The 13,532-nt window shown below is 48.9% G+C and overlaps 1 protein-coding gene across 4 annotated transcripts in view; it reads right to left on the bottom strand.

Moving 5' to 3' along the window:
• Nwd1 (NACHT and WD repeat domain containing 1) overlaps positions 1-13,532 on the bottom strand; it is a 66,945-nt gene that overhangs the window by 38,117 nt on the left and 15,296 nt on the right. For all 4 annotated transcript variants that reach the window (XM_021219510.2, XM_029532294.1, XM_029532295.1 and 1 more), the window contains 5 exons: positions 8,248-9,517; positions 5,085-5,288; positions 3,568-3,727; positions 1,405-1,522; positions 659-817 (listed from right to left, as the gene is read on the bottom strand). In XM_021219510.2, the coding sequence (XP_021075169.1) occupies positions 659-817; positions 1,405-1,522; positions 3,568-3,727; positions 5,085-5,288; positions 8,248-9,517 (1,911 nt within the window). The remainder of the gene's footprint in view (positions 1-658; positions 818-1,404; positions 1,523-3,567; positions 3,728-5,084; positions 5,289-8,247; positions 9,518-13,532) is intronic.

Below are 13,532 nucleotides of genomic sequence, written 5' to 3'. Positions count from 1 at the left end.
GGGGGGGGTATAGGGAACTTTTGGGATAGCATTTGAAATATAAATAAAGAATAAATAAATAAATAAATATGGGAAAAAATCCTTTGGGAGGCAGAGGCAGGTGGATCTTTGTGAGATCAAGGCCAGCCTGGAATACAGAGTGAGTACCAGGACAGACAGCTCTTGAAAAACAAACAACAAAAACAAAATCCAAGTGACTTATTTTGTCTCTTGTTATTAAGTCTGGACACAATTCCCTTCATTCCCTGAAATACTTCCTGCTGGATCTGTCTAAAGAAAAACACAGTCCAGAGGGAGGGACAGCACTGGTTTTTCAGGTTTTGTTTCAAAGTTCTTCCTGTCTGCATTCCAAATCCTCCAAGTTAGTTTTGAAGAAGGCATCATGGAGTTAAACAAGAAAGTGACAGAGTGGGTGGATAGAAATAGATACATATAGATGTGTGAGTGAGTGGATAGATTTGTGAATGGAAGGTTGGGGATCAGTGGGTAGATGGGTAGATGGGTAGACAGGTGGATGAATGGGTGGATGGTCAGTTGAATGAATAATTGACAGATAGATGTGTAGGCTGGTGAAAAATCAACTTGCAGTCAGTCACTTGGGAAGAAAATGTTTCTAGAGACAAGTACACAACATAGCCTGTCAGGCCAGGACACTCACCCAGGCCCCGGAGCTCCACAGCAGGGCCACACAGCTGGATGGCTTCTCTAACCAGATCAACCTCAGGAGAGTCCATGTGAGGGGCACACATGTCAAAATCATCCAGTAGGTCCTCAATGCCTCCAGAGATGCCCCGACAGGAGATCCAACTCATGTTCCCTGTGGAGGACAAGGAATGGACCATTCTGAGAGCTAGAAAATGGCCATCCTGTCTTCCCGGGCTCTTAAGCTCAACATTTCTGCCATGGAGACTAATGGGTGTCTGTGGTGGGCACTGAGCTGTGATTGATGTAACGTGGAGCCTTGACCAGGACTCCACCCCAGATGCTGCCAGCAACCTCTGTCTGCAGTGTAACTCTCAGAAATGTGTCCAGGGTTTGCCAAGTGTCTCCTGAGTAAGAACGTCTATTGTTTGAAAATCACAGGTATGGACAGTGGGTGGCAAAATAGGTGGATGGAACAGATATGTAGATAGACTGAGAGGTGGACAGTTGATGAATAGATGAATGGATGGGAAAGCTGCCTAAATGAACAAATGGATGAGAGATAGATGGGTGGAAGGATGGGTGGGTAGAGGTTGGTACGGAAGGGAAACTACAAAGTTAAACCAGTAAAGTTGTGGCGGATAGATGAATGGACAGATAAATGGACATATGAATGGATAGATGGATGGATGGATGGATGGATGGATGGATAGGTAGGTGAGGCCTCTAAGGCCCTCATGGCCTCTGTCATGGCCTTCTTACCCAGAACCTCCTGCTTCAACTCCTCCAAGCGGCCTGCATGCAGCAGATGGAAGGGCAGTTCGGTCAGCTTCCTCAGGTTGGCCACTGTGGCTGAGAACCACAATGGCTGTGGGGCCACCTGATGGAAGAAGGAAGTGGCATCAGGTTGGATTTGAATTCAAGTGCTTCCTTCATGCCACAAACACTGGTCAAAGTGGCACCAGATTGTGCTGGAGGAGACAGGGACATAGCAGCAAACAGAGATACCCATCACCTCTCACAGCCAGGCTGGGACAGAAGAAGGAACCGGGACTTGAGCAATTCAAGGATGAGGCATGTAGGGAAATGGAGAACTTCTGCTGAAGGTGAGACATTGGAGCTGGGCCTCCGAGTCTGTCTGTTAAAATACTTCTGAGCAGTGGCATTGCCTGGCACTGTAGTGCTCACCTGCAGTCCCCAATCCTCAGGAGGCAGAGGCAGGAGGATCATTTGAGCTTAAGTTCTAGGCCGACTGAGACAGAAAAGTGAGACTCCCATCTCCAAAACAAAACCAAACATACACAACAATAACAAAAACAAAAGCCCAGCGACAAAGAACTGGAGGCTGAGAGCACAGTGAGCTTAGGCAGACCCTCACAAGTCAGGGGAGACTCAAACAGGGCAGCAGGGGAGCCCTGACAGACAGGCCAACAAACTCAGACTGCATATGGGGGCCCTGGGGAGCTATCAGGGGTGTCAGAGGAGAGGCATGGCCAGACTGCTCTCTAGAACTGTTCCTGGTGAAGACAGAGTGAAGCAAAGCAGGAGAGTAGAGAGGAGATCCTGGAGACTGCTCAAAGGCAGAGGTGGCTGAACTGAGCTTCAAGCCAGGCACATGGGAACAGCATCCTCCCTTGGTGTCCATAACACCAAGTCCCATGAGGGACAGAACCAGGAAGCATTATATGCAAGACTGGTCGGAGTGGGTCTCCCCAAGTGTGGGACTGGTGCTCTTGATCACTTCTGTGTGCACCCCAGTAATCATATGTACCCATGTGTGTACATGTGGTACACACCTGTACATGCACAGTGCACAGACAGTTCTTCCTCAGTTGCTTTCCATGTGACTTTTTGAGACAGGCTCACTCTGAATCACATCAACTCTGCTAGACAGACTGGTCATCAAGTCCCAGAGAGCCACCAAATTCCCCATTATGGGCTTTTTGTCTAGGTTAGTTTTGTTTTATAAGGCATAGCCTCACTACTATGCAGCCCTAGAGCTCACTTTATAAATCAGACTGGACTCAAACTCAGGAAGATTCACCTACCTCTGCCTCCTGAGTGCTGGGATTAAAGGTGTAAATCCCACCATGTCTGGTTTTTTTTTTTAATTTTTTTTAGGTTTACTTTATTTTATGTATATAGGTGTTTTGCCTAGATGTATACATGTGCACCACATAGGTACAGAGTCCACAGATGCCAGAAGAGGGTGTAAGATCCTTTGGAGCAGCCATTTGAGTGCTGGGAACCAAACTGGTACCCTCTGCTGGAGCAGCCAGTGCTGTCTCTAGGCCCTGGCTTTTTGTTTTTGTTTTTGTTTTTGTTTTTGTTTTTGTTTTTGGTTGGTTGGTTGGTTGGTTGATTGGTTGGTTTTGGTTTTTTGTTTTTCAAGACAGGGTTTCTCTGTGTATCCCTGGCTGTCCTGGAACTCACTCTGTAGACCAGGCTGGCCTCGAACTCAGAAATCCGCCTGTCTCTGCCTCCCAAGTACTGGGATTAAAAGCATGAGCCACCACTGCCCAGCGCCCCTGGCTTTTTAATGTGGGTTCAGATATTCAGCCAAGGAGTAAGTCTTCATCTAAAACAGTCACAGCCCTCTCCTGAGGTTCAGCTCTGACATCACAGCAGGGAGGCTGCTCCTCCCCAACTGAGCAGCTGACATAGTAGGAGGTGGAGCCTTTTCAACCAGCCCAGTGTTGATTGACATTTTCATTTTATCCTCATCAATAGCATACGCTCCATAAATACTTAGTACAAAACAGCAGCCATGTCTCTACTGAGACCTGCACCTAGAATTGCATTTCAGGGCTGAGGAGTTGCCTCACTGCTGTGAGAGGGAACCAAAGGGGATTCAGACAGTGTTTTGGGTGGGAAAGAGGGAAAAGGACAGTGTGGCTCTGGGAATGGAGTGGCCAGTGGCTTCACCTTGCGGTCCAGGTTCAGGGGCTTCCCCACAAGCGGCAGGGTGATAAGTTTCTTGATCCCCTGGCTCCAGGCTCCAGAGAAGAATTCAGCTAGCACGCCATGCCTCTTGGCTCTCTCAGGCCCAGACAGATATCGAACTTGGATTACCTGGGACAGCTGTCTGTAGAGAAAGGGTGCAGGCTGATGGCCCAGGGACAGTGCAAGCTCAGAGTCTGTCTGCTCACCCCTGTCCTGTTTCTTACTTAAACTAGTCTCTAAAATGGCCCTCTTCTCTCTCTCTCTCTCTCTCTCTCTCTCTCTCTCTCTCTCTCTCTCTCTCTCTCTCTCTCTCTCTCTCTCTCTCTCTCCTTTGCTTTTGGGGGCAGTGGGAGGGTTCAGTGGTTCATTGGGTAGAAGTGATTCCTGCCAAACTTCATGACTTCAATCCTTGCCACTTACATCATGAAAGGAGAAAGCCAATTCCCAAAGTTGTCCTCTGACCCACACACACACCATGGCACATACCCATCCACACACACTATGGCACATACCCATCCACACACACCATGGCACATACACATCCACACACACCATGGCACATACCCATCCACACACACACCATGGCACATACCCATACACACACACACCATGGCACATACCCATACACACACACACCATGGCACATACCCATCCACACACACCATGGCACATACCCATACACACACACACCATGGCACATACCCATACACACACACACCATGGCACATACCCATACACACACACCATGGCACATACCCATACACACACATACAGAAAATAATAAATGAATGTAAAAGGAATCTTTGACCTAGTATGGTGGTGCAAGACTATAATTGCAGCATTCAAGAGGCAGGAGGGTAACAAGTTGAAGCTGTGTGTGGCTAGACCAGCCTGGGCAACTTAAGACATGACGGGAAACCAAAAACTGAAAAGAGGCCTGGAGGACGACTTGGTAGATAAAGTGCTTTCTGTACAAGCATAAGGATCTGAGCTCAATCCTCCAACTCGCATGTTACAGCCTGCTGAGGTGGGAAGAACCTGCAACCCCACCACTTGCAAGGGAGCAGAATCAAGAGGAGTCTAGGAGCCTTGTTGCACAGCCAATGTGCTAAGTTGGCGACCTTCAGACTCAGTGAAAGACCCTATCTCAAAACATGGTGAAAAGCAATAGAGGAAAATGCCTGAGGTCAACCTCTGTCCTCCAAATGTGCACACAACTCGGGTGAGGGCACCACACAAAAATGCATACCACACACACACAGTGAAAAAAAAAAAGGGCTGAGGTGTGGCTGGGGGTGGAGTCCCTACCTAGGATCCCATAGCACCTCACACAACACTCAAATAAATGTGCAAAACTAACAGATTAGGTAGGTAGAGTTTACACGGGAACCTGGCTTGTGCTAGCTGGCCTGACTACCCCAGAAAAGGAAGTCAAGGATTTGGCTGGCAGCCTTTGCTCTCAGGGTCCCACAAAGACAGTGTCCCTTCTTAGAGCCTACCTGTGTGCAATGGCCAGTAGCATGCAGCCATCCACGGGCCTCCTGACCAGGCAGTGTCCCAGGTCCCGGCGGAGCCGCACCCACAGCAGGGGCGGGAACCGCAGCAACTCTTTGCTGGGTGGCGTCCAATCCCGGTACACAGCCTGCAAGACTTCATCATCCAAAGATAATACATCCTTCAGCTCTGCTTCTGAGAGGCCGAACCTGTAGGTGAGGGGGCATAGCTCATTGTGACCCATACCTGTGGGTGAGGGGCATAGCACATTGTGACCTATGAGGAGGGTTAGAGGAATCATGTACTGGCTGATGCATCTGCAGCTCACTGCAGACCCCCCTCTTCATGCATCTGCAGCTCACTGCAGATGTCCCCTCTTCATGCATCTGCAGAACCATGCACACGGGTCACTATCCAGGCCCAGGGGATCTCCGTTGTGCAGTGACACATCTCTGTTATGGAAGCACTGGGAAGATGGAGCCAGGAGGATCAGGAGCTCAAGGTCATCCTTGGCTACATAGTGAGTTCTAGGACAGCCTGGGCTACACACTCAAACACACACACACACACACACACACACACACACACAATTTTTTAAGGGCTGGAGAGATGACTGAATAAAGAACCTTTTGGAGAGAGGATTAAGTTTAATGCCCAGCACCCGAGTCAGACAGCTCCTAGAGGATCTGACTGGCAATGAGGTGCACAGACCAGCACGCTGACATGCACATAACTATAAGAATAAATATTTTAGAGCAGGGCATGGTAGCAGGCATTGGGAGGCAGAAGTAGATGGATTTCTATGAGTTCAAGGTCAGCCTGTCTACAAAGCAAGTTCCAGGACAGCCTATAGAGACACTACAACAACCAAACAAACAAAAATAAAAAGACTTGATGATATAGACAAGAGGTGATATAGACAGACATATATACTTAGTATGCAAACATGTGTGTTCATTATACAGCATCTGTAGAACATATGATGTCAATGTTATGCATATAGATTCTCGAACTTATTATACTGAGCTGGCAATATGACTCAGAGGGTGAAGGCAACAGCTGCCAATACGACCATCATGTGGGATGGAGAGAACTGACCCTGCAAGTTGTCCTCTGAAACTAGAGTCAGGAGGATCTCTGAGAGTTCAAGGCCAGCCTGGTCTACATAGTGAGTTCTAGGCTAGCCAAGGATACATAGTGAGGCCTAGAAAAGAAAGTCAACTCAGAGAGGAAAGTGTTCCTTTTGCTACATGGAGTCAGGTTGGGAGCTCATGGCAGGTTCCTACCTGGAAGCTGGAGCTGAAGCCACGGCTGGCATTGCCCATATTGGGCTGGGACCTCCTATCAACTAATAATTTAAAAAATGCTCCACAGACTTGCCCATGGGCCACTCCTCTGAGGTTTCATCTACCCAGGGTGTCAGGATCAGCCACCACAAGAAGTGTCAATATATGAGCACAGTACCTTACCCCTTACCCCTTGTGATGGTTTGTATATTCTCAGACCAGGGAGTGGCACTATTTGGAGGTGTGGCCTTGTTGGAATAGGTGCAACCTGGTTGGAGTAGGTGTGTCACTGTGGGTGTGGGCTTAATACTCTCACCCTAGTTGCCTGGAAGTCAGTCTTCCACTAGCAGCCTTTGGATGAAGACATAGAACTCTCAGCTCTGCCTGTGCCATGCCTGCCTGGATGCTGCCATGTTCCCACCTTGATGATAATGAACTGAACCTCTGAACCTGTAAGCCAGCTCCAATTAAATGTTGTTTTTTATAAGACTTGCCTTGGTCACGGTGTCTGTTCACAGCAGTAAAACCCTGACTAAGACAACCTTCCAGCCCTCCCTGAGTTAAGGACTAGAGAGAGGGTCCCATGGTTAGTTAAGGACTAGAGAGGGCTCCGTGGTTAGTTAAGGACTAGAGAGAGGGCTCCGTGGTTAAGGTGTTACCCTTGCAAATGATCTCAATTTGTTTTTTAGCACCCACATTCAGCAACTCACACCCAGGTCTCACAACTGTCTGTGACTCTAGCTCCAGGGGTCTGACAACCCCTTCTGACCTCTGCAGGCACTGCATTCATATGCACAACTTCCAGCTCCTAGACACCTGCTCACTACTTAGGCTCCATTAGCTCCTCCCTCTTACACAGTCCAGGACCCAGCTCAAGCATGCTGCTACCATGTTCTGCTTGGGTCCTCCTATTTCAAGAAACAATCAAGGCACACCCCCACACACGGAGGCAGACAGACAGACAGACACACTCACATCACACATATATATGCACAGATACATATATACACATGCACACATGCATGCACACACATAAGCACGCATGCACACAGAGATGTGCTTTACACACACACATAACACAAATGCACAGACAACGTGCACACATGCATGAACACACCTGCACGTGTGCGCACACTCCTACTGGCATGCCCACAGGCCTAACAGAGCCAGACAAAATCTCCCTAAGACTTTCCTCTCTGTCGACTCCATGTGTCAAGGCAAGTGGACCACCACAACCCTGAGGTGTAACAGCTACAAGAGACAAAGTGACTACCAACACACTGTGCACATGCCAACTGATCATAAGTGGGGCATGCATGTCACTGTCTTCTCTCAGAATTTGAAGTCTTAGCCAGAGTAATAAGACAATAAGAAAAAATAAGATGCACAGAATTTTATATCTAAAAAACCCTAAAACCCCCCCAGGACGCTCTTGGAGCAGATGAACTCTTTCTAACAAAGCAGTAAGACACAAAGTCTACATGCAGGTCTGGGCCCAGCCTCAATCACACAGCACGTGACCAACCTCCACAAAACCCCTACAAAAAAGGAAGGAAGCAGGCATGCACATGGCTCCGTGGAGGGAGAGCCTGCTCTGGGAGATTTAGGAACTTAGTGCCCAGTAAAAGGCAGGGTGTGGCTATGTGGGTGTGCCCCAAGCCTGGAGACAGGAGTGCTGGCTCACTGGGGTCAGCCTAGATCCAGGTTCAGCAAGAAAACCTGTCTCAGAGGAGTAATGTAGACAGTGAGAGAGCTGGACACCCAAAGTCCTCTGGCTTCAAAATGTGCACATTTGCACACACACAACCAACCAACAAAAAAGGAAGAGGGAGGGGGAGGAAGGGAGGGAGGGGAGGAGGAAGGAGGAGGGAGGCAAATTTACCTGGAAGACACAATATAGCCCAGTACATGAGCCACCAGCAGTGCCCCATGTGTCTCCTCCAGGCGTATACAGAGCTGGTGTGTGGCTTCCTCTGCTGTAGTGGCCAAGGGCACTGGCACAGTGAAGGAGGCCCACTTCCGAGCCTCCTCAAAGGCCAGTCTTAGCCTCCCTGGGTGGCCACACTCTGGGAGGCTGGCCCAGAGGACATCTCTCTGACCCAGGCTCAGCATCCTCCTCTCTGCAGCCAGCAACAGCTCTATGAACTCCTGGCCTTGACTTCCAGACAGGGCCTTCACCTCCCAGTAGGTGCTGGGGTCCTTGAGGGTCTGATGCAGATTATGTAAAACCTGCTGGCCTGAACAAGTAGAGAGAATGAGATGGACCCTTGGGGGACACTTGAGGGGCAGCCAAGAGACCCTCGGAGAATGGCACATGGAGTCCAGGTCATCCACGGAGTCCAGGAGCAATACCAGGGACTCAAAGTTCCTCTGGGACACGGTGTGGAGGAGAGTGTGGAAGAAATGGCCCACCCTGCTGTGGGCCTCCAGGACCTGGGCTGGGGGCAGTGGCAGCCCATATGCCAAGCACACTTGGAAGGACAGGCTCCTGAGGAGGCTGCGGGCATCCAGGCTCAGCTTTGATGTCCCTAGCAGCCTCAGGACAACCACTGTCTTGCAGCCAAGCAGCTCTGGTACCTGCTGGGCTAGCTTGCACATGAGGGAGGTCTTCCCAATGCCTGGTGGTCCAAAGAGAAGCAAGGGAGTATGTGTCCGGCTCTCATCCTGTCTGAGCCGCTGCCTGAGCTGGGCCAGGAGCTCCTGGTGGCCGCAGAAGATCTTGGTAGACTCTGTGCTCTGCCAGAGGTGGTGGCGGATCTCTTGGTAGAGCCAACCCAGCTCCTGTCTGGCCAACTCCAGCTCTCGAAGCTGCTCCAGGACCTGATGGTTGGTCCTGGCCACGAACTGCTCGCTCAACTGCTTTAGGTAACGAGCGTGAGCCTTGTTCTTGGGGTTGACCAGGTCTCGGCTCCAGGACAGGTGGTGGGACTTTAGGGCTCCAGGCTGTGCATCTAGTATGCGCCCTTTAAGACCACTGAGAAGACTCTGGGCATTGGTATCCAGACAGCCATCTGCCAGCCGATCCACCATCTTCAGAGAGCAATCATCCAAGATGTGTTTACTGAGGTCCTGTACATCTCTCAAGAAGACGGTAGCTCCCTGGTCCCCCCGTGCTGAGTTCAGTAGGCCGAGCTCGATCTCCCACTCAATGACTACAAAACAGAGGACAAAAGGAGCCATCACATTCACTGAGGCCTGAGAGGTGCTGCTGGGAAACATGTTCAGAGGGACACAGACTGTGAAGTTTAACAAATGGGAGGGTCACTTGGGGTGGCTTGCAAAAGCCCACATGGCAGGTTAGGATGTGTGAGCACATGCGTGTGTGTATATGTATGTGTGTATGTATGTGTGTGTATATGTGTGTATGTGTGTGTATGTGCATGTGTGTGAATATGTGTGTGTGCATGTGTGTATATGTGTGTATGTGCATATGTGTGTATATGTATGTGCATATGTGTGAATATGTATGTCTGTGTGTATGTGTGTGTATGTGTGTGTGTGTGGTCACGCACGCGCTTGAGTGAGTGTATGTGGAGGGAGGTGGGGGGAGGGTGGGGGGAGTATTTACATATCACACCTGTGAAGATCAGAGGCCTACTTCCTGGGTGTCACGCCAGGAGCTCAGTGACCCACCAGCCTACCCAAAACTGTGAACTTTGGATTCAAGAAGAGACTTTGTCTCAAAGGAATCAGGTGGACAGTGACAAATGACATGGCTGATGTCCTGCTCTGGCCTCCATTTGGAGGACCCACATAATCACATGTACACCACACACACAAAAGAAAAGTCCACAGCTGGGACAGCAGGGTGGGGGCCACCTACAATCCCAGGCCTCAGGAGGCTGAGGTGAGGGTTGCCAGGATGAGGCCATCCTGGGCTAATAAACAATCACTTCTTTTTTTACACTTATTTATTTAGTAAGTCAATTGAGGGGGTGGCATTTGTGGGTTTGTGGGTGGGTGTGACACCGAGCATGTATGGAGGTCAGAGGACAACTTGTAGAACTCAGGACTCTCCTATCACAGGAGTCGTCAGCCTTGGTGGCAAATACCTTTAGTTCCTGAGTCATCTGGCTGGCTGAGCATACATAATTCTAAATCAGCTTGGACTACACAGGAGGCCTTGCCTCAAAAGAAAAAAAAAACTTAATCACACAGCGTATGATCCCATTGACAAGAAGAGTCCAACAGCAAAGCTAGACCAGGAGAACAGGAGTGGCTGCTTCATGGGGACAGCCTCTTATTAAAGTGACAGAATGTTCTGGAATTAGACTGACCAAGGTGACAGTATTAAATGCCCCTCAACTATTTGCTTTACAGATGGGGATTTCAGCCCTGTGAGCACAGTGTCTTCTTCACATAGTCGATCAACAAACATTTCACTCCTGCATGCGTTAGCAGCTGCAGTGCACGTGAGGGCTTGGCACTGAGGTTACCTTAGGTACCAAGTGAGTGAAACCATGCTCCCAGACACGAAGCAAGGGGTCATGGCACTGTGAAGGCAGAGGAAGAAGAAAGGGTTCTTAGAGTTTGGAGTCTTTACTAAGTAGCCAGGTGGAAGAGACCCTAGCAGTCTGGGAATAAGCTTGATGGGCCTAAAAGGAAGAGTCTGTACATTTGGACATTCTGACACTGCAGCAAGAGCACAGCAAAGGACACCCCGATGCGTCTGCCCAAGTGTGTGTCGGTGGAATTGTTTTCACAAGGCAAGCTGTAAGCCTACAGCTGGCTGATCCCTGTTGCAGGTTGCGCCATAGCTGTCCCAGGACTCCTTTATCTTTTAAAGATTTATCTCTACACAGCCTCGTCCGTCCTCGCGACACAGACTAGGCTAGACTCAAACTCGGAGATTCCGTTTCTGCCTCCTCTGTTGGGATTAAAGAACCACCAAGCTTGTCTTGTCTTTACCGTTTAGTTATGTGTATATGTGGGGGGGGGGTGCATGTGAGGAAGGAGTCTGGGCAGCAGAACTGAACTCAGGTCCTTTGGAAGACCAGCCAGCGCTCTCCTGCTGAACCAGCAATGCCTCCAGACTCTTAGTTTTTGCAGCCTGAGCTCCCACTGACTTGTCTCAGGAGGCTCTTGTTTTGAAAGAGCAGCCAGATCTAAGGAGTTATTTTTGAAGCTTCTCTGGGGCTCAGTGGAGTCTCCCTGCTCTCCAAAGATGGAAGGGCCAGGCCCTTGGAGATCCTACATTCCAGTCAAGGACAAGAGTCAACAGAAGACCTTTCCAAGACAGGCTTGGCGGCACAGGCCTGTTACCTCAGCTACTCAGGAGACTGAGGCAGGAGGATCACAGGTTCAAGGCCAGCCTGGGTGGCTATTAAAAAAAAAAAAAAAAGCTGAGACAGAAGAGCCTGATATTGTCTGAAATCTACTTAATTGGAAAGCACCACTGTTAAGTTAAATTCTGGGACTTGGGGCCTGTTCAGCAGCACCCTATTCATATAAATCCCTGTGCTGTGACTCAGTGGGTAGCACACTGTCTCCTGTGCAGGAAGCTTTAGCCTCTGTTGCCCTGCCTCCCCAAGTCTACCAATGTCTGACAGCCTTCTGAGCTCAGTGCAAAATGGCAGGGTCCCCTTGTCGTAGAGGCTTTCCTCTTTTCATCCTGGGGGATCCCAGACCCCACACCCTATACCTTCAGAAAGTCATGTCGCCTTGGTTAGATTACAGGTTCACCTTCCTTTGTCCTGATAAAAACCTGTTCAGCTAGCACCTGGGATTCCTGGAGTGCCTCTCCATGGTAATGAGGCTGCTCAGTACCTTAGACTTCAGACCTTTGCCCACCGTGGATATTTCTACCCTATAGCCTCAAATCTATATAACCCTTTACTTACCCTGAGTAAAGTTTATGTGTCTCCCCAAAGCTGGTTCTGATGTTTATTATTGTTTAGACTCACAGGTCATCCAAAACCCTGTTCATTAATTCTGCTCCCTTCATCTTTGTGGACCAACAACCAAGGGAGGATTCCACTGGAACATAAGCCTGGAGTGGTGGTGCTCACCTGCCAGCTCCGTATTCAGAAGGCAGAGGCAGGGACATTAGGAGTTCAAGGTCATCCTTGATTACATAACAGGTTTAAGGCTAGCCTGAACTACATGAGATCCTATCCCAAATAAATAAATAAATAAATAAATAAATAAATAATGTTTGTTTGTTTGTTTGTTTGAATGCTCCAAGAGGCTCGGTGGGTGAAGGGCTTGCCTCATGAGGATTCCAGCACATAAAGGCATGCTGACTGTAACCTAGCACACTGGAAATGGAGACAGAGGCTCCGTGGAACAAGCTGGACACCTAGACTAGCTTAATCTGAGAAACCCTGCCTCAATGTACACTCAGAAAATAGCTGACAATCTCTGGCTACACATCTGCATACACACTCTTATGCTCCTGTGCACACATATGCATTCTTGAGCACACACACACACACACACACACACACACACACACACATTGCTTTCTAGGATCAGTGAGTATCAGCATGGGATGGCCCTTGCCATCAATCTTGACAACCTAAGTTCCTGCAAATTGTCCTCTGACCTCCACATGTCTCCATGGCTGGCACACACTCCCCAGTCAATAAATAAATGCCTATATAAAAATAAATAAGGGCTGGTGAGATGGCTCAGTGGGTAAGAGCACCCGACTGCTCTTCCGAAGGTCTGGAGTTCAAATCCCAGCAACCACATGGTGGCTCACAACCATTCGTAACAAGATCTGACGCCCTCTTCTGGGGTGTCTGAAGACAGCTACAGTGTACTTACATATAATAAATAAATAAATCTTTAAATAAATAAATAAATAAATAAATAAATAAAAATAAATAAATAAATGAATGCAGCCAGGCACGGTGGCATGTGCCTTTACTCCCAGCACTTGGGAGGCAGAGGCAGGCAGATTTCTGAGTTTGAGGCCAGCCTGGTCTACAGAGCAAATTCTAGGAAAATTGGAGTTATACAAAGAAACCTTATCTAGAAAAACAAAACAAAACAAAAGACACCCTCCCAAAACCAACCTCATATCATCATCATCAACATAAACAACAACAAAAGGAAGGAAGGAAGGAAAGAAGGAAGGAAGGAAGGAAGGAAGGAAGGAAGGAAGGAAGGAAGGAAGAAGGGAGGGAAGGGAGGGAGGAAGGAAGGGAGGGAGAGAGGGAGAGA

Source organism: Mus pahari, chromosome 19 (genome assembly GCF_900095145.1).
Source record: "Mus pahari chromosome 19, PAHARI_EIJ_v1.1, whole genome shotgun sequence".
Taxonomy (NCBI): domain Eukaryota; kingdom Metazoa; phylum Chordata; class Mammalia; order Rodentia; family Muridae; genus Mus; species Mus pahari.
Note: the sequence above shows the minus strand (reverse complement) of the source record. Positions and strands in the feature narration are given on the sequence as shown.